This window comes from Tripterygium wilfordii, chromosome 16 (genome assembly GCF_013401445.1).
Source record: "Tripterygium wilfordii isolate XIE 37 chromosome 16, ASM1340144v1, whole genome shotgun sequence".
Classification (NCBI taxonomy): domain Eukaryota; kingdom Viridiplantae; phylum Streptophyta; class Magnoliopsida; order Celastrales; family Celastraceae; genus Tripterygium; species Tripterygium wilfordii.
The window spans coordinates 5560159-5580783 of NC_052247.1; the positions used below are offsets into that span (position 1 = coordinate 5560159).

General features: G+C 36.8%; 1 protein-coding gene across 1 annotated transcript; it reads left to right on the forward strand.

The window, feature by feature from the left end:
• Window positions 1-2041: 2041 nt before the first annotated feature.
• On the forward strand, window positions 2042-3523 carry LOC119981384 (transcription factor CPC-like). The gene is made up of 3 exons (XM_038824474.1): window positions 2042-2288; window positions 2373-2460; window positions 3340-3523. Exons 1-3 carry the CDS (start codon window positions 2234-2236, stop codon window positions 3461-3463), a joined length of 267 nt encoding a protein of 88 aa, XP_038680402.1. The 5' UTR covers window positions 2042-2233; the 3' UTR covers window positions 3464-3523.
• Window positions 3524-20625: the final 17102 nt, after the last annotated feature.

Sequence of the window (20625 nt, forward strand, 5' to 3'; positions counted from 1 at the left end):
AGTACAATTAGTCGCAAAACGTAAACTACCAATTATACTAGCATATCCCTTTTGATCAATTATCTCATCATTATTCTCAACAAGAAATAAATGCACACTAGGATCAAAAGGAGTTGCAACATGCTTACAATCATGAAAACCATATTTATTCAAGATTTTCTCAATGTAATGTGACTGATCCTCATGAAGATCTTTCATATCAAAATGGCTACTAAGCATATTTTTAGTCTCACGAATAACATGCAAATTAGAGCCAAAGATCAACATATCATCAACATATAGGCTAACTAAGACATGCATATTATCATATGACTTATAATAAACACACTTGTCACATTCATTTGTCTTAAAGCCATCCTCCAACATGCAGGAATCGAATTTTTCATGCCATTGTTTTGGTGCTTGTTTTAAGCCATAAGGGGATTTTTGTAAGCTTATACACTTTGCTTTCTTGTCTTAGGACTACAAAGCTTTCAGGTTGATTCATATAAATCTCCTCATCTAGTTATCCATTTAAAAAAACAGTTTTAACATCCATTTGATGAATCTCCAAGTTAAAAATTGATGCAATAGCAATTAAAAATTAATGGATGAAACTCTAGTAACCGGAGAAAAAATGTCGAAAAAATCAAGATCTGCTTTTTGTTTAAAACCGTTCACAATTAACCTTGCTTTATATTTATCAATAGAACCATCCGGTGGTAAATCAACTAATTTTTAAGTATTGTTTGAAAATAGTGACTCCATCTCATCATTTATAGGCTCCCTCCAAAAAATAGCGTCAGGTGATGCCAATGCTTCTTTAAATTAATGGGAGTATCCTCAATATTAATAACATAAAAATCATCACCAAAATCTTTTTCAACTCTAGCTCTTTTACTCTTTGGTTCAAAAACAACTTCTTTTTTCATGATTTGAAGTTTGTTCGACATATGCCATGCAATTATTTAACCTCCCCTTATCTCTATGTAATGAAATGGATGGTATCTTACGCCAAGTATGGTCGGGTAGTAATGTCAATCAGAACCGCAAAAGTTGGCTGCCATGGTCAACATTGTGTGAATCAAAACAAATTGGAGGAATAGGTTTTCGAATTCTGAAGCCTTCAATATTAGAAGGCGATTCGTCTATTATTGTTGATGCTATTTGAGGAGAGGAGATGCATCTTTTGGCATGGCGTCCTATAATATTGGAGATTCGACGTTTGCTTGAATTTTTCCCTGCATGGTCAGTGTCTCATGTGCCACGCAATATCAATGTTGCTGCGCATAATCTTGCGAAACATTCTTTCCATGAGCAGGGGCTGCGAGTGTGGATTGAGGAGGTGCGTATTGCCATCAAAGAAGTGATTGAAGATGAGAAGTGTAAATGGATTCAATTTGTGAGAAATGACTTATATGGGTAGTTGTTTAGTTTTGAATAAAAGTTTGTGCACCTTTGCAAATTTCATTTTAGATTACCATTTTTTTGTGATGTTCACCATTCCACCATTTTTTGGTGGCCTGAGTGCCATATTATGGCCTCTAGTTCCTTTGCTCACTAGTTGAGTTGATGAATATATCTGCGGTCTTCTGACCTTTTCAAAAAAAAAAAAGATAAGTGGGGGTTGGAGATTTGAACCCCATAACCATGGAGTTTAAATTAAGGCGGGAACTTAGCCACTAGATTAGGATGTAACCCAACACCTTTGTATCTCATAAATCCTAGAATATTGTCCAAGTTAAGACGTCCAAAAGAATTATTAATTTATTCTTCCCACGTTTCATCTCCTTCAAAAAAAAAATTATAAATTATATTTTGTGTTTCGTGATGATATATATATAAATATATAATCTTGTTTGGCCATGATAATTAATGACCCATATTGGTGATGCACCGTAGCAGCTAGTGCGATCTGTTGAAACAGAACTAGTCAACGTATAATGACAAAAATTGACAATAACTACTAGTCAAACCGTCTGTCGTCTCAATTGGTTGCACCAGCCATTCCATGTAAAGGTATGCAAACAATACTCGTTTGCTCTTCCCAATACAAGTAGTACACAACCAATTTCATTACTTCTCCATTCTTTCTCAAATTCTACCCTTTTGATCAATTTAAATCTGCTAACAACATCTCTTTGACTACAGTTTCTGTCTATTTCTTATCATCACCTGCTCATTAGTTCCTGACTGTGCTTTCTCTCTCTCTCTCTCTCTGTTTAACTCCTCTTTATCATTCTGGTTCCAAGTAATGATGGATAAGCGTCCCCGCAAGCAAGCCAAAACCAGAAGCACAACCTCTGAAGGTTCTGTACATATATCCACCAAATTCTTTCCTTCTTCTTAAAATTCAGAGTATTAATTAATCAAATCTTTGATTGTTGGTGCAGAAGTGAGTAGCATCGAATGGGAATTCATCAAGATGACAGAACAAGAAGAAGATCTTATATACAGAATGCATAGGCTGGTTGGAGACAAGTAAGCAATTCAATCTTTCAGACACATCTATTGTTTTCTTTTTAATGAGATAACTACGTGTTTATGGTTCTGCGTAAAATCTCAAGTAATTCTTTTCTCATATATACTCTTCTCGAGCATTTTGGTTTGGGGATGTCAATGAATTTGATGAAAGTTGCATAACCAGCGAGGTGAAGTCGAGACCTAAGACAGCCAGGAGCTTTGCCTAGAAGTCGCCTCACATCGGATGTATAAGACCCGTTGGATTTTTATATGATGATTTTTGAACTTTTCGGTACTAAACCCGTTGGATTCTTATACGATGATTTTCGAACTTTCCCACTGCTGCCCACAGCGAAAGCGAGTCTTCATAAGCAATTGTTACCGCTCCGGACATGAACCTAGTTATTTATTTAGCTTCTTAAAATAGATTTTACAGTAGCCAATTATGAATATGTGATGCAAGTCCCATTGAATTTCTTTCCTATTCCGACAGAAAATTGTGGTGTTATTCTGACAGAAAGTTGTGGTCTAGTATTTATGGCAAAGACTTTACATTGCAGACACAATTTATGACGTTGTACTGAGAAAATGAAACCACAGATAACACCACAAAATCATATAACGTTAACTGTCTTTTTTGTGGTGTTATCTTTCGTTTCATTTTCTCAGTACAACGTTATAAATTGTGTCTACAATGTAAAATCTTTGCCATAAATACTAGACCACAGAGTCTATTTCCATATACAGTACTAGCCATCTAGCGATTGCAATCTTAGTTTTGTACACACTAGTATATTATATATTTGTGTCTTTTCCATATATTAAGTATATATGATCAATGTATACAAACCTATATAAGTATGTGTATACATATATGATGATGATGATGTGTAACAGGTGGGATTTGATAGCGGGACGGATACCGGGCCGTAAAGCAGAAGAAATAGAGAGGTTTTGGATAATGAGACATGGTGAAGTTTTTGCTGAGAAAAGAAATGAACACCAAGCCAACAACTCCTGAAGCTGGTGCTTTCCCGTTAATTTTTTTTTCGAAACGGGGAGGGTGATTCGAACCCTAGTCATCAGGGTGACACACACCATCTTTACCACTCTAACTAGTGACTCGAGTGTTATTAATTTCTATTTCAAGTACATTTAGTTTGTATGTGCATTTTGTTTGGTGGTTCTAAGTGCATGTTTGGCAGGCCTGTTATTGGGCGTTTGGGAGGAAAAGATTCTGGGTGGTTGATAAAGTTATAATATAGAAGTGCAAAAAAATGTCTATGCCCCTTCAAAATGCATCCTTAATTTTTGTCAACAACTGTTGTACTCAGAACAACTCTTCTTCACTGAACACCGAATTTGTGGATGGTGCAAATATTTTATATTTTATATTTTTAGTGGGTCAATATATATTATTCTACCACTCTTCTCACTTGTGAAGGACCTAGGCTACACAAGAGGGGGTGAATTGTGTCCTTAAATTCCTATTAGGAGTCCTCTTTCACAAAATAATCACACAAAGCACAACACACACGGTTAAATGTTACTACCGATTGTCTATTCAAGTTCAAGCAAAAATCCGATTTTGATTTGTCTCTAAGTGTGGCTTGTGAACCTAGTTATTTATTATAAGTTTATATGTAATGTCCAAGTTCAAGTTATTCACTAATAAAAGCAATCAATCAAGACATGATTTGAATAAAACAGATTTGTGCACAATAGACCACCTGGATGAATAAGTGAATTAACTAGAAACACTAATCAATGTACGGAAAGAAATCAAATATATCAAAGCAATAAGTAAAATTGTAAAAGTCTAGGGAAGAGAGAGCAAACAGATATTTATAGTGGTTCGACACTTCACCAAGTCTTTCTACGTCCACTCCCTAAGCACCCTTACTTATGAGTTCAATCCACTATGAAACGGTGATTTTCCGGAGTTTACCACCGAAACTCAGAGGTTTTCACAAGTTCAACATCACTTTTCACAAGTAAAGATATTTCTTTATAATATCACATATTCAACTATCAAAAATAATCCAAAGTTATATATTCCAAAAATGATTATTTTGTTTTTCGTAAACAATTGTTTCATCAAATCGATTTCGCAAACATAGAATCATAAGAAGTTTCCATATAATTTATATAAGACATTTTATAAAAGCTCAATAAAAATATTTAACATTCTTATAGCACAAGGGCGCCTCACCTTCTTAACGTCTACTAAATCCTTAAACATGTGTTTTCCAGTTACTTTTATTGAACACCAAATTGTGACATTCGTCCTGTTACCCTATTTAATTAAATAAAATAAAGATATCAAAAAAATCCTAAGCCATTAATCATCACCAAACATAACCCATACAAATTGTTACTAATCACCGAGTAACTCATCTCACCAACCCATGCTCTTACCTGAAATACCACTTTGTTCACAATTAAACTTACCCATTTTAGACCATCATCGTAAAAACTGAAATAAGAAAAATCACCACACGTACAACCCATCTCAATAGCGTCCTCAACAACCAAAACAAGACGTCTAATATTTGAACCCGTATCCATCATCATATTCAAACTAATAAAACATCCCACAAGAACCAATTCCTAATCATAATTCACATTAATTCCGAACGACCAAATCAATACATATTTATCAATCATTTCTCTTTTTAATTGGCCAACAAGAACATTCCATGCTATAATCATAATATGCTTACATATCTTCGGTTAACAGGAAAGCTTACCAGAATTCGTCGAGTCCGAATATGATGTTAACCACACAAAAAAATGAAATCTAACTTATAAATCTTACCTTTCTATAACTAGTACGTTGCACTTCCAACACCTTAAAACAACTCTGAAATACTCCTTTTTAGAGGGTTTGAACAAGAACAAATGATGAAGAACATGCACCACCTTTTTTATCGATAAGTCCTTTATTAAATCATCAACACTTTGGACCCAAACCTTCCAATTTCTACGCCACTACAATTCCTCTCTATTAAATTCATAACCTCCCTATTATACCTTGAATGAACCTTATAAATTGTGACATAAACATAACAACCAATGTATACCTAAAATATACTCAAAAGACTGTCTTTGCGATAGATATCTAGACACTTACTCAAGGTGTCCGGACAGGTATACTTCGATAGATCGCATTTTGCTACGGGTTTGAAATATTGACATTCTGGGAGCAGCTGTCCGGATGGCTCGGGTGCCGTCCGGACACTACCTCTCTGGACACCAAGGATGGGTGTCCGGACACCTACTTTAAAAATTGTAGACTAATTCCTACTAAGCCCACTTAATTTTACCAGTTTCAATTACAAATATAAATATACATTCTACCATAAAAATTGAATTTTATTATTATTGGTATTAAGTCAAAATATTGTGCATTTGACACCATCAACTTACACGTGGCTCCTTGCCAATGGCCATCAAATTCTTGGAATGTTACAGTTTCAATGTATGGCTCTTAAGCTTGATGCCCCTATAATTGTTACAACTTTAGATATCACATTTCTTCTATTCATCAAGCACTCTATGATTTTCTGTAATTTGATTAAAAATACGGATCATATTTTGGAAGTGTCAATCATTATTTTATATAGGTATAATTGTATTTCCTGCATTGCTAGTGGGGTTCATTAGATTGCACCATTTATTATATAATTACTTATGGATGAGAAAGATAAGTAATGCTTAATCAGCATGCCATATGTCACAGGAACAAAGTCTACATATTGCAGCAGCTTTCTGGAAGCCGTGCTAAGAATAAAAGCTGGGAGAGGATAACTTTCAGCTCCTAGGGTATATCACACTACTCTCAAGCTAACGTCCAAGGATGCCAGGAGATTAGAATCAACATGTTTGATTCTATCACGACTCCCCTGGAAGGATGATATCAACAGCCAAGGAAAGGCTTTATCTCCTCATTTGTTAACCCCTATATAAAGGAGGCTGAGGTTGAGCCAAGGTACGCTACACACATTCTCTGATTCAAGCATTATAATTTGCAATCACTAAGATTATTAGAACTCCCTGAGTTTGACACTGACATGAGCGTTGGAGTGTTCTTGGGTCACAAAAGGCCGCCCTCTCCATCCTACTTTTGGTTCGGTTTTTAACAAAAATTGAAATGTCCGAATTGATTCGGTTATGTTATTTTAGAATCCATAACCGGACCATTTATGTTCGAATAACCAAACCGAAATAACCATATTTTTCAGATCAGATTGGATCGGTTTTTGGTTTTTGAAGAAATGAAATAAGGTTGAATAAATCTCAAATAGAGGGAGCCCATGATCAACTACAACTCTATCTAACAAAGTTTGATAAAAATTCATGATAACGATAATAAATATATTATCTCATCACAATTAAAGAAAAATAAATGTACAAAGTCAAGAGAAATAATATAATAAAAAAAAACATACATAAAGATGTCTCCTCAGTTTCGCTTTAGGAACAGTCAATCTTAATTTATGTGAATTTTAAAATGATAAAGCCACCATGAGTTTCAATTAATCAATCTTACTTTATAATTTATATAATGACTAGGTTAATGGGTATCTTAATTTATAATTTGTTATGGAGACATAATCAGAGTTTTATAAATACTACTTGGCCTCCCTTGGCGTCTCAACAATCCCAATATGTAACTACAGTTCGAATCTATTTCTCAGTTACGGATCGGTTATGGACACCCCTAAAAAGCTCTACGATTTTCAATAATTTAATTAAAAATGGGGATTGTATTTTAAGAGTCTCAATCATTATTTTATATATGTATAATTGTATTTGCTGCATTATTATATAATTCCAGATATTGCACCAAATAAGTTTAACAAACAGTTCACGCTGTTTGGCCAACCAAAAGTTCTTGCGATAAGTAATTTGGGACAAATATGTTATGACCTTGTTTTTTGAGATGATATTGAGTTTTTGTTTTGTAATTTTTGTGTTGTTGGAAATTGGGTCTAGGCTTGGATTGACCACAATGGACTTGAGTCACTTGACCTGATACGCTCCATGCGACATGGGAATGAGTGGCTGGGGCCAGTAATCATGCGTATGTAAGAGAAATTGGGCATAAAGACTTCTGTTCCAACATGGAGCCCATCCGGCCTCTAGATTTACAATGAACGCAAAAGGGTAGTCACCTAGTCTTATGGATTAATGTTCCCCCTTGGGGCTCGGCTTTGCTAACACTCTAATTTCACACTCAAAGACCAATTAACCATAACTCTACCATGTTCATTCCATGAATTCAACAAAATTCAATCATCAATACACGTGATCAATGGCTAGCAATTTAGCTCAAATAATTGGGAAAATCATATATTGGGTATTAAGGAATTCAATTCAAGCAAGCTAAATTGCATTCCTAGATTTCATGATGAATACATAGCACACAACATACCAATTTTTATGAATTAATGTTACCTCTTGGGGCCTAGCCCAGTCGTCTAACCCGATTCACACTCCTAATCAAGAAACATAATAAAAATATACACATTCATACGCACTCAACACATAACTATTACAAAATTAAAAGAGAGAAATCAAAGCTAGGATTCTATACACATACCTTAAGCAATCAAAAATCGCATCCACCCTTCAGGATTAGAAACTAGATTAGAGAACTAACCACTCATTATCTTGGTGATAAATATCAAATTTATTGTCATCTGAATCAATATTTACACAAAATCAATGAGAAAAGCAAGAAAGAACAAGAGAAATCTAGAGAGAGAAACTACCCTATACTACTCCTACAACTATGAGATTGGAGAATGAATGAGGGAAAACCTTACATTAGGATTTTTTTAAACCCTTTTCATATAGTCAAAAATATCTATCTACTCTCATAAAGTTGTCCCTCAAAAAACTACTTTCGAAGTGTAGATCCGTGAAAGCTATCCAGACAACCCGTGGGGGTGTCTGGATAGATTTGCACCTGTTTAGCTTTATATTGAAGCTGTCTAGACACCCATGGAGGTGTCTGGACACCTAGGAGGGATGTCAAGGGATCCACGCTTACTTTAAAAGCACAAAAATTATTCTTTAAGTTCTCTCATATGCAAGAAGTAAAGTTAATCCCCCAATTTTCCGCTAGTTAAAACATGCAAAATCATTGGACAACTAATCTCAACCCCCTTTGATGATGAGTAAATCTGTCTTGATTTACCGGACATCTCAGATAGATCAAACCAGGAGGAGCACGATCGATTTTGAGGCTGAGAAGATGAACAAACGTAAACTAAGAGATCAAACCCAAGGTGTTTTCCTTGGGACAGACCTCCGATGCTTAAGTCAGAAATTAGGAAAGCAAGGACTAAGAACTTGAGGATTCAAAACTCTTCACATGAAAGTATACAAAATTGTGAATGAATCAATTACCTTATAAAAGTACCCTTTTTATAGTGTTGAAGTAGACTTACTTTGATTAGGAGTTGGACTCCTGATGCAGCGGCTATAGCGGATCACTTTTATTTGGATTGGGATCGTTGAGTACGTTGAGTATTAGTGCATGGAGTCAAATTCCTTTGCATGTTTCCTGTTGGCAGTAGACTTCCTATTGTGTCCTATTATTCAGGAATTATCTTTTATGTTTATTTTTCTTCTTTTTTTTGGTAGCAGTATTTCAATAGTAGTTATTGTGTTAGGTTTGATAGAGAATATATAACTCTATTTTGTAAGCCTTCGGGGGCAGTTATCTGATTGAATTAATAAATAAAACAGGGAAAGTTTTTTCTCTAACCTGCGTAAACTATTCTTGGAGAATTGGTTTGTGCAGAAGCTGTTGTGTGAGTTCAACTACTCCATCGCCTACCACAGTTGCATTAGTTGGTATCGGAGCAAGTTCTTTCCAACCATGCCACCAAAGAGACAAGGTGTCGGACGGCAAGCTACTTTGGAAGAGGTATACGTGCGAGATGAGACTGCGCTAGACCAGCGTTTGGAGCAGATGGAGCGACGGATAGAAGAACGATTTACCCGATAGGTGGATCTGTTGGCACAGCGCTTGGATGCCGTGCTACAAAACCAACAAAACCCGTTGCCGATTCCACAAGAGGTGGGAGAGCTTGAATCTGATGATACGTTGAGTAATCCTTTTGGCGAGTTTGGTGGACCAGAACGACGGTATGTCAGAGGTCCGGACCCTAGGTGGTGGGAAGCTGGACTACGTATTGAAATCCCTGAATTTCAGGGAAACGGCCAACGAGAAGAATTTGTTGATTGGTTGAAGACAGTATAAGAAGTCTTGGATTTCAAGGAGGTTCCCGAAAACAAACGAGTATCTTTGGTGGCAACAAGGTTCCGGGGTAGAGCCGCTGCGTGGTGGCAGCAACACAAGTTGGTTCGTGAGAGACGGGGTAAATCAAAGGTAAATTCTTGGGAGAAGTTAAAGAAGCACTTGCGCGCGGCCTTTTTACCACACAATTATCGGAAGTTGTTATTCCAGCAGCTCCAAGGATTGGAGCAAGGCAACAAATTGGTAGACGACTACACTACTGAGTTTCATTGGTTAGTAGCACGGAATGACTTGAATGAAGATGACGAGCAGCTTATGGCCAGGTATATTAAAGGTCTGCGAGAAGAGTATCGAAGTGTTGTAAATCTATTTGATCCATTCTCAGTCTCGGAAGCTCATCAGCGTGCCAAAATTTGTGAGAAACAACGTAAGCCGGGAGCCGTTGTGTGGGACTCTGCATTTGGACGAGGGAGGCTGGTGAATAGATCGTCTGGGGGAATTCCTTCCCAGTCGACATGAGGTGGGTCCACTGTGCCACTTCAGGAGACGAGTAGACAGATTATCGGGGCCCCAGCACCTCGGCCCCAAGGTAGCAGCTCGACAATACGATGCTTTAAATGCGGAGAGCAGGGTCATCGCATGGCGGAGTGTAGAAAAGATGGGAAGTATGGCAAGGGTCTGCTCATAGACAATGAACTGTTTGAGGAAGAACCAGTTTTTGATGACTATGCTACTGAAGAAATTGTAGAAGGAGATGTGGGACCTCTACTAGTGGTCCGACGGTCTTGTCTGGTTCCTAGAGAGACTGAAGGTGAAAGCTGGCTACGAAATAATATTTGTCAATCTTCTTGCACGATTGGAGGAAAGATTTGTCGTTTGGTTATTGACTCAGAAAGCTGCGAGAATATTGTTTCGGAGGAAGTGGGGAAAAAATTATCATTGCAGACCCAGCCACACCCTAGCCCATACAAGTTATCTTGGTTAAAGAAAGGAACCGATGTGAAAATATCCCGACGTTGCTTGGTCTCGTTATCAATTGGTCCTCGATATAAAGATGAAGTCTGGTGCGATGTCGTTACAATGGATGCTTGCCATATTTTGTTGGGAAGACCGTGGCAATTTGATAGGGAAGTTGTTCATGATGGACGTAGAAATACGTATAGTTTCATATTTGATAAGGTACGGATTGTTCTAGTGCCGCGTAAAGGGGAAGAAGCAAAATCAGATGGGAGTGAGTCATCTAACATGCTGACCCGGCCGCAATTCATTGATGAGATGGAACGGAATGGGGTGATGTTTATTCTTGTAGGGAAAGAAGACAAAGGGGGTTGCGATACTATGCCCGTGTTTGTCCAGCCTATAGCAGACGAGTTCCGTGATGTCTTTCCATCAGATTTACCACAAGGGCCTCCACCAATTCGTGATATACAACATCAAATTGATCTTGTGCCAGGTTCCACGTTGCCGAATAGACCGCATTATCGCATGAGCCCAACTGAGCATGAAGAATTGCGAAGACAAGTTGAAGACTTATTGGTTAAGGGTTTTATTCGGGAGAGTTTGAGTCCATGTGTGGTGCCAGCGTTACTCACCCCAAAGAAAGACGGCACTTGGAGGATGTGTGTAGACAGCAGAGCCATAAATAAAATTACGGTCAGGTATAGGTTCCCTATTCCTAGGTTGGATGATTTGTTTGACCAGCTTTTAATGTGGCGGATGCTCTCAGTCGCAAAAGCTGCCTATGAACAACAATGAAGAACACGGTACTGGGTTTTGATTCTTTTGCCACGTTGTATGCTTCTGATGCCTACTTTGGACCTATATGGGCGGAGGTTCAAGCTAGTAAATCCACTGAGTATTCATTGCACATGGGTTTTTTTGTTCCGGGGTGTTAAACTTTGTGTGCCTGATTCGAGTCTTCGCACAAAAATTATACGAGAGTTGCATGACGAGGGGCATATGGGTCGGGATAAGACGTTGCAGCTGGTAGCCATGTCGTATTATTGGCCGACTTTGCGGCGGGAGGTTACCAAGTTTGTGTCTAATTGCCGTACCTGTCAGCATTCTAAAGGAACTGCCACTAATGCCGGGTTGTATCTTCCTTTACCGGTGCCAGATCAACCGTGGACTCATATTAGTATTTTGTTCTGGGTCTTCTGCGTACTCGTCCAGGTATGGATTCTATTTATGTTGTTGTTGATCGTTTTTCAAAAATGGCTCACTTTATTGCTTGCAAGAAGACTACAGATGCTTCTAATGTGGCGAATCTATTCTTTCGGGAGGTTTATCGATTGCATGGTCTGCCTTTGTCAATTGTGTCTGATCGGAATACAAGATTTTTAAGTCATTTTTGGCGTAGTGTGTGGCGGTTGTCTAATACTAAGCTGAGTTTTAGTAGCGCCTATCATCCTCAGACGGATGGGCAAATTGAAGTGATAAATCGATCCTTGGGTAATTTATCGCGTTGTTTAGTTAGCGCCAATCTTCAATCTTGGGATCAAGCTTTATTTCAGGCTGAGTTTGCTTTCAATCACTCCATTAATCGGAGTACAAGTGTGAGCCCTTTTTTTGTTGTCTATGGCATAAATCCCAGGTCCCCTCTTGACCTTGGTCCAGCTCCCGTGTTGACTAAGGTGCATGGTAAGGTAGAAGATTTTATTGCTCATATTCAGGAGGGACATAGGTTGACTCGTCAAAAATTATTGGCGAGTAATGCTAAATATAAGTTGCAGTCAGACCAGCGTCGTCGTTATGTTGAATTTGATGTGGGTGATTTCGTGTGGGCTGTTTTAACGAGGGATCGTTTTCCCGCTGGTGAGTATAGTAAGTTGGCTAACCGGAAGATTGGTCCATTTGAAGTTATTGAGAAGATCAACCCTAATGCTTATCGATTAAAGCTTCCTAGCCATATCCGTACGGCCGATGTGTTTAATGTGCGACATCTTATTCCTTTCACGGGTGGCAATTCGGATGATGATGATGCCGTGAATTTGGGGTCAAATTCTGTCCTGGCAGGGGAGGATGAAGCAGCGGCTATAACGGATAACTTTTATTTGGATTGGGATCGTTGAGTACGTTGAGTATTAGTGCATGGCGTCAAATTCCTTTGCATGTTTCCTGTTGGCAGCAGACTTCCTATTGTGTCCTATTATTCTGGAATTATCTTTTATGTTTATTTTTCTTCTTTCTTTTGGTAGCAGTATTTCAGTAGTAGTGATTGTGATAGGTTTGATGGAGAATATATAACTCTATTTTGTAAGCCTTCGGGGGCAGTTATCTGATTGAATTAATAAATAAAACAGGGAAAGTTTTTTCTCTAACCTGCGTAAACTATTCTTGGAGAATTGGTTTGTGCAGAAGTTGTATTAACTCCTGTTCCGCATATGATTCACGAGACGTCTCCTGCCTATTCTCCTTATTGTAATAGAAGTCATATTGTGATGGCCCATTACTGGGATGCACCAAGCTATATCACATCTCGGTACCGAGATAATGCTCATCTCGGGACTGAGATGAGCATGACCACTTTAGGCTCCCAATCTATTTTTAGATGCTTGTAATTCTACTTGACCGAGATCATCATCTCGGTTCGAGAGTTATTTCTCAAAGATGAGGTGCTTCTCAGTTCTGACTTGAGCTGCATAATATAATCTAGTTAGTTTCTAAGTATGAATGTCTTTAAGTAGTTTGCCGTGCAACGTGTTGCGTTCGGATTGGTTGCTTGCTCATGATGTTATCACCCTCAAAATGACCAAGAAATTTAATGCTAGAAGATTTTAAGTTCAATCAAGTAAGACTATTTAACAAATTCACACAAGTATAACCTTGTTATGAATCCTCTAGGTGTTCATAAATCCCAACCCCAATTACAAACAAAAATATGAAAATATTGTGCTAAATGAGTGACTTACACAATTGAATTAAATGCACAAGTTTATGAAAGACCATTTAGGATGGGCATAACTTTGCAAAAGAAATTACCTACTAGAGCAGCTTAAGCATCTTTCAACTCACTTGCTTACCTTGAATCGAATTCATCACTAGGTTCAGTGGGTTGTAATGTGGTTAAGGGACAAGATATGAAGAATATCGATCTAGGTAACAAGTCATAAGGTTAAATCCAAAATATGATCTACAATCTCATTTTATCACCTCTTTCATACATACCACACATCTGATATATTTCTTCTCCTTTAAAAACATAAGAATAGCTTCATTCCAATTTTTTTCCCCTTTTTTTTTTTTTTTTTTTTTTCTTCTTTTCTTCTTTTTTTCCTGTTTTTATTTTTTTATCACACAAACACATCATAACTAAGTCCCTTTTAATGATATAGAGAAGTAGTGTCGACACCAACTCCTTTTCAAGCTCCTACTTGACCTTATGATGAAAAGTAGGAAAATTTTGGAAAAGTGTCTCACACAAGGCTTGCAAATGATTTCAAAGAATTTAAAATGAAATTCTATTATGTAATCACTCACAAATGAATAGCTTAGGCTCAAAATCTCTCCACCTAGTGAATCTTTTGATCCTAAGTTCACAGGCAAGTAACAAATGCTAAAAGTCACACTTCTCGATAATCAAATGTAAGGAGTTCAAAGCTATTGACAAACACGCTCAAAAGATGTACAATAAAAAATTATCAAGAAAGATCACCCGAATCCCAAAGTATATCAATGAAGAATGGTTTAAAAGAACAAGAAGGGTAAAAGGCAATTTTCAAGAAAAAAAGACCCATAACATAATCACACATGCTAAGAAATCTATACAACCACACATGCAATATCAAATTATGCCTCAATCACCCTAAGGAAGATTAATCAAAGTCATCTCATACAATTGCATGCATCGATTTGTAAAAGAAATCAAAGAATCTACTCTACAGTTGTAAATTCGAACAAGAATGAGAAATCAAAGTTCAAATTGGTTGTGAATCCCACAACCTTAACATCTACCCTTCGCTTTTTCTATGGTCAAACTAGCATATATGCATGAAACAATGAAGCATAGAACACTAGGATAGGAGGTAGAAAGCCATACCATATTCTTCAAAAGTTGTTGAAATCATGAGATGGGTAGGGAAGAATTTCTTGAGAAACTCCTCTTGCAATTGCCTCCAAGTCACAAAGGACTGGGGCCGCTACTTCTCAAACCACCGCTTCGCATGATCTTTTTAAAAAAAAGAGAAAAAATTTCAATTTCAAGACATCTAGTGAACTTGTAGCATCACCAAAAGTAGTACATACCGACTCAAAACCATGCACATATGAGTAGGGATTTTTCGATTCCATACTATGGTATTTGGGAATCACTTGGAGCAATTTAGGCTTGATACTCATATTTTGTTGATTTAAAGGAAGAATGGTGCATGAAGGTCGGGCTTATCAAGAGGGTTGGGTCAATTACCTTATAGTGCGGCTCTTATGAGCATGAATGAATTCCAAAAGAGAAGTATTCAAATCATGGCCATGATGAGCATGTTGATGCAAATAAGAATGCATGAGACGAACATTAAGAGGATTCACAATATGAGCATTGGGATTATGCATGTCATTGTCATTTTGATTTTGAGCATTTTGTAAATCTTGCAAGTTCATATTTTTTAATAAATGAAGCAATGCGTTCACATCAATATTTTCTCATTGTATACTATCCTTGTCACTCCTACTAGCATTATTTGCTCTCCCATTGACACTAGTAGTATCCCTTGGCAAAGACATAGTTTCACAAGTGACAAAAAAAATCCAAGCACATTTATCAATCTATTAAGTTCACAAAGAATTCAAGCAAGGAGAGGATAACAATCAAGAGATCCACACAAAAAAAATAAAGTAAATATATCCATAGAAGGGATCCACAAAAAAATCAAGTAAATGGCAAGCAATGAGGAAAAAGATAGATTCCAACAATAATCACACCAAGCATGAACAATTAGTAAGTGGAAATTAAAATTTCGCAGTCCTTCTCAAACAATGTTTTCACTACCAATCAAGAAAACAAGGTGAATACATTACCAAAAGAATTGAAGTTAGCCCCATCCGTCAAGTTCTTACTCTTTTTTTTTTTGAATTTCTCACTTTTTCTTCGACTACACTAAGCTATACTATGAAAGCGGTAAAAGATGGAATAAATTACCCTAGTCGTGTGATTGATATGCACATTATTATACACTTTTTTGCTTGTGTTTCTGGTTTGAATTGATGTTTTATTTATCGAAATGAGATCAGATTCTGTATAAATTCTTCTTTATGTGCTTTTCAACATCTTTTTTCATTTATCAAGGTTATCAAGCAAAATTGAAACTCTACTATTGATGATCTATACTTGCGCCTAACTTATCCCCGATGTGCTCCTGATCCACGCTCAAGCGTAAATTTAATCAGACCTACCCAACAGTTATGCTCAATAGATGCTTGAGCATCTTGACAAAATAAGGAATCCAAGAATTAGAAGTTTGACTTGTTTTAGACGTTTCCTATGAGGTTTACATATTTTCTTATTATTGAAGAAAACCTTAGAAGGTATAGGTTAGTTTCTAAACAATATAAATACCTCCTTACAAGCCAAAAGATGGGGAATTTTAGAGAGAGCGGCCATAAGAGTTGTGAAGACGAATAAGCTTCTCCAAATCTTTAGTGTTTGGTTCTTTCTTCCATGGTTTCAATATCTACTCTTGTTTTGTATTCTTTAATTATAAACTAAATCTATTTGGTAGGGTGTGATGTAGCCTAGCATGAATATTGCAAGTATTTCAATTTGTTAAGTGCATGATTATAGTTCAATGATTGTTATTTCTAATTTCTATGCTTAAAGTTTATTGTTTATTTGATTAATTGGCCACAAAATGAATATGCATATAGCCTCATCTAGCTAAGACTATGGAACGAACAGAATTCATATGTCTCAGTGGAATTGAAATCAGGAAGATCAATTGTCAAATGTTGAGAACACGATTTAGGGGATTGATTGGCTGCATAGTTCTTTAGATCGTAATGAGTCTTTAGCTTTGGGTTAACGACTGCAAACGAACAGGATTAATCCGCTGCTTAATGATATTTGCTAACACCACGAACAAACGAACCAACATAATTGAGAAAGAATTCACCCTTGACATAGAACTATAATTGTGTGCTTGTTAATTGGATGCTTGTAATAGGATTGCTAGGTGAAATCATTACCCTAGTATTCTTCTCTTCTAGGTAACAAAAATCTAAATTTCTAATTCTTTGTTAGTTTAATTTAATTCCATCATCATTCTTCCATACTTAGTTTCCATCAATATCAACTCATATAAATTGTTAGGCAAGGTACATACTGTGGGATCGACCTCATACTGCCATCCACTGTGCTATTCGTAGACTCTTGTGCACTTGTGAGAATTTATTACATCAATGACCGAGCACCTTCCTTATTTGATGGCTAAAAGAGTCTACTAGCAAGCATGTACAAGCCATTTTTGCCTACTAGCAAGTGTCTACAAGCCATCCTCCATCTTCACAATTGCGTCCATGGCAATGGCGCTAAAAACTTGATCGACACCATATGTGTGTAGTGAACTTACCTCAAGTGCAAGCTAGTCAACAAGTCATAATCCAGTGAGACCGGTATCGAATACATAGGGAAAAAAATGTAATTTTTGGTGGATGAATGCAAACAACTAATAAGTAAAGCTAAAGACAAAGAATAATGAATAAGATACAAGAAAAGTAAAAGGGACTGAATGACTCAGTAAACATCCGATTTTTGTAACTAACTAAAGCAAGAATAAAGAAAGCGATTCAGTAAGAACTTTAGCCTCTAATCTGTCTCGATGGATGGTCAATTCTCATGCTCAAGGTAATATTATAAACATACACAATCGTGCACAATGAAATTGAATGATACCATTAATCATGCATATGCAAGGGAAATTGGGCATAAAGACTTTCGTTCCAACATGGAGGCTATCGGGTTTCTTGGTCTACAATGAACGCAAAGAGATAGACACGTAGTCTTATGGATTAATGTTCCCCTTACGACTCGGCTTTGCTAGAAGTTTTCTTTAGACATCATTTTCGAGAAACAAATTTACTCAAAACCCACGAAGACCTCCATTAGAAAACCTGAAAGTTCTCTTTTAGGTGTCGTTCTCGATGATCTCTATGTCACAAATCCACCAATAGTTCAACCAAAAATCACAACAAATCTCGTCGACGTTAGCAGATCCGATAGATTTAGACGCGAAGCATCATAAACAATCATTTACCAAGAAAAAAAATTCTCAAAGGTATTAATAATATCGAAAAATACATGAGAATTTTTTTATTGTTCCAACCAGTTTATAGTTCTCTGTTATCAACGGCTTAGGGAATAGTTTATTTGTAGTTTTATGATTCTTATGGGTTGTGTTAAAGTTCAACTGATTTGCTGTATTATTTTAATAATTATAGTGCATATAGATCTAAATAATTTATTCATGTATTACGCAACTGGATTAAGGTTTTTCTGTGTTAATGTGATTGGTTTTATTCCATCAAACAGTCTTATTAGATTTCTTTGTGGCATTAGTCACTTTTATTACATCTATATTTGTTGTGTTTCACATACATTGAATTTGGGAGTTTACATGATATAATTACATTTAGTGTACAGTAGTCCACTGCTTTTGTTATTACATTGGTTAGTTATCATTACGTTTCCTTATTAATTACATTCATATTTTTAATGTAATAAGGGTGTGTTCATCATTGGAAAAAGGAGGGTGAGCTAACCCTTATTGAAAAAGAGAAAGAGACAATCACAAATGCTCAACCAGAACCAGACACTAATCCGGATGATGCAACACCAAGCAACAGTACAATTTCGAGTGCCTCCAGCATCATAGCTCATATAATGAATCATCCGAAGAATATGAGGGAAATGACACTGCACAAGAGTCACCTACAATTGATGAACATGAACATGATTTAATAATAATTTGATTGGACACACCTTCAAAAGAAACTCCACACTCTACAATTGTACAATTAACAGTAGGGAATGGTTTGAGCTGCAGTACATCACTTCGAACATTGTCTAGTCTGTCATCTAATCCGTCAAGAAAGGTGTAAACTCTGTCTTCTTGTAGGATTGTGTTATACTTCTCTATGTCCCTAGCACAGTTTATCAGGTTTGGCCTGCGGAAGTCAGTTTCCCTCCACAAACCTTGAAGGTTATTGTAATCTGCCTCAATAGATCCTCCAACTTGTTTACTCCTGCTTACTTGTTTTTTTAAATCATACACTTGAGATGTATTAGATCTGCCAAAATAAGTAGTAGCAATTGAATATTCCCATATCATTTTTGTAGTTGGAAAATGAATAAAGTTGCTGATCAGAGAGGTGTTCATGGAGGTGATCAACCAACCTTTCACAATTGCATCTTCGGTAATCCAGTCTCTGAAAGTTGGGTCTGTCATTCCTAGTTGTTTAACATCTCCGTTAATATATCCCAACTTATCTTTTCCTGAAATATATATCTCAATAACTTGGGACCATAATGCATAGTTGGTACCATCCAGCTTGATACCGATCTGTGCAGTGGAAGTTTCAATAGAAGTTGAGGAAATACAGGTTTCAGTATAGGTAGGAGTTTGAGTTTGTTTTGTATCAACTATATCAGTGTTTCAACTATCATTCCTTTTAGTCAGGACATTTTTTTTTGGGTTTAGGATCTTTGCTCAGATACCATGTCAAACAGAGAGTTCAAGGTTTGATGGAGGGCTTCTTATCTTTGATACTGGGAGCATCCCTCAATTTTCTTTCTCTGAATCTCTAGAGTCTATATTTCCTAATAGCTTTTCTCAACCCTAAAACAATAAATAAGTTGGTTAGAGTGAGAAGTCACTCAGCTCCGCCGTGTAAACAATCCACGTTAGGCAGGGATGTACCATAATACACCTTTGCTATCTCAACCACATAGCATAAAATTGCAGTTTACAGTTAGGCATCTATTTGAAAATCCAATGACATGATAAAAGAAATCTTGCTTGGTGTCGAAAAGCTACCATATATTCCAGCTGGAACTGCTCAATGGACATGAGGACATACAGGAGAGACCAACATGATGGAAACCATCATAATTGAATCAGATCTATTAACCATATAAAAACGGAATATAACATGAAAATTGCTCAAAATTTTTCATTTTTAAGCCAAATCATGTTGCAATTAAGAAGCGCACGTGTTTCAGAGCAATAAAATCACAAGACAATGTAGATTAATTAAAACTTCATGCACGCCTATTCCACTTTGCAGTCGGTTGTCTTTCTATGCATATGGTTGGTTGCTTAACCAAAATGAGAAACCGTCAAACAGACTCAATCGGGAATACGGGATAGTGACCGACACCAAAGTGTGTGTGTACTTACCCCAAGTGTAGGGTATCGGTAAGTAATAAGCCGGTGAGTCCGGTATCGATCCATGAGGAAGCTTTGCAAATTTGGTGGTGAATGATATGTAAATGACTAGCTAACACTAGTAAACACAATGAATATCAAATAAAAGCAAGTAATAAAAATGGCTGAATGACTCGATAGCATAAGCGATTTTTGTAACCAAAGCAAGTGAGAATTTGATTTAAAACAATTAATTAAAAACCTAGTCTCTAATCCGTCCCGATAGCTACTCGATTCTCATACTCAAGGTATCATTGCAAACACACACAACCATACACAATGCATTGTGTGATACTATCAATCATGCATATGCAAAGAGAATTGAGATATAAGACTTCAATTCATACATGTAGGTCATTGGGTCTCTTAATCTACGATGAGCGCAAAGGGATAAGCACCTAATATTATGCATTAATGTTCTCCCTTGGGGCTCGGCTTGGCTAACACCCTAGTTTCACACTCAAAGATCAATTAACCATAACTCTCCCATGCACATTC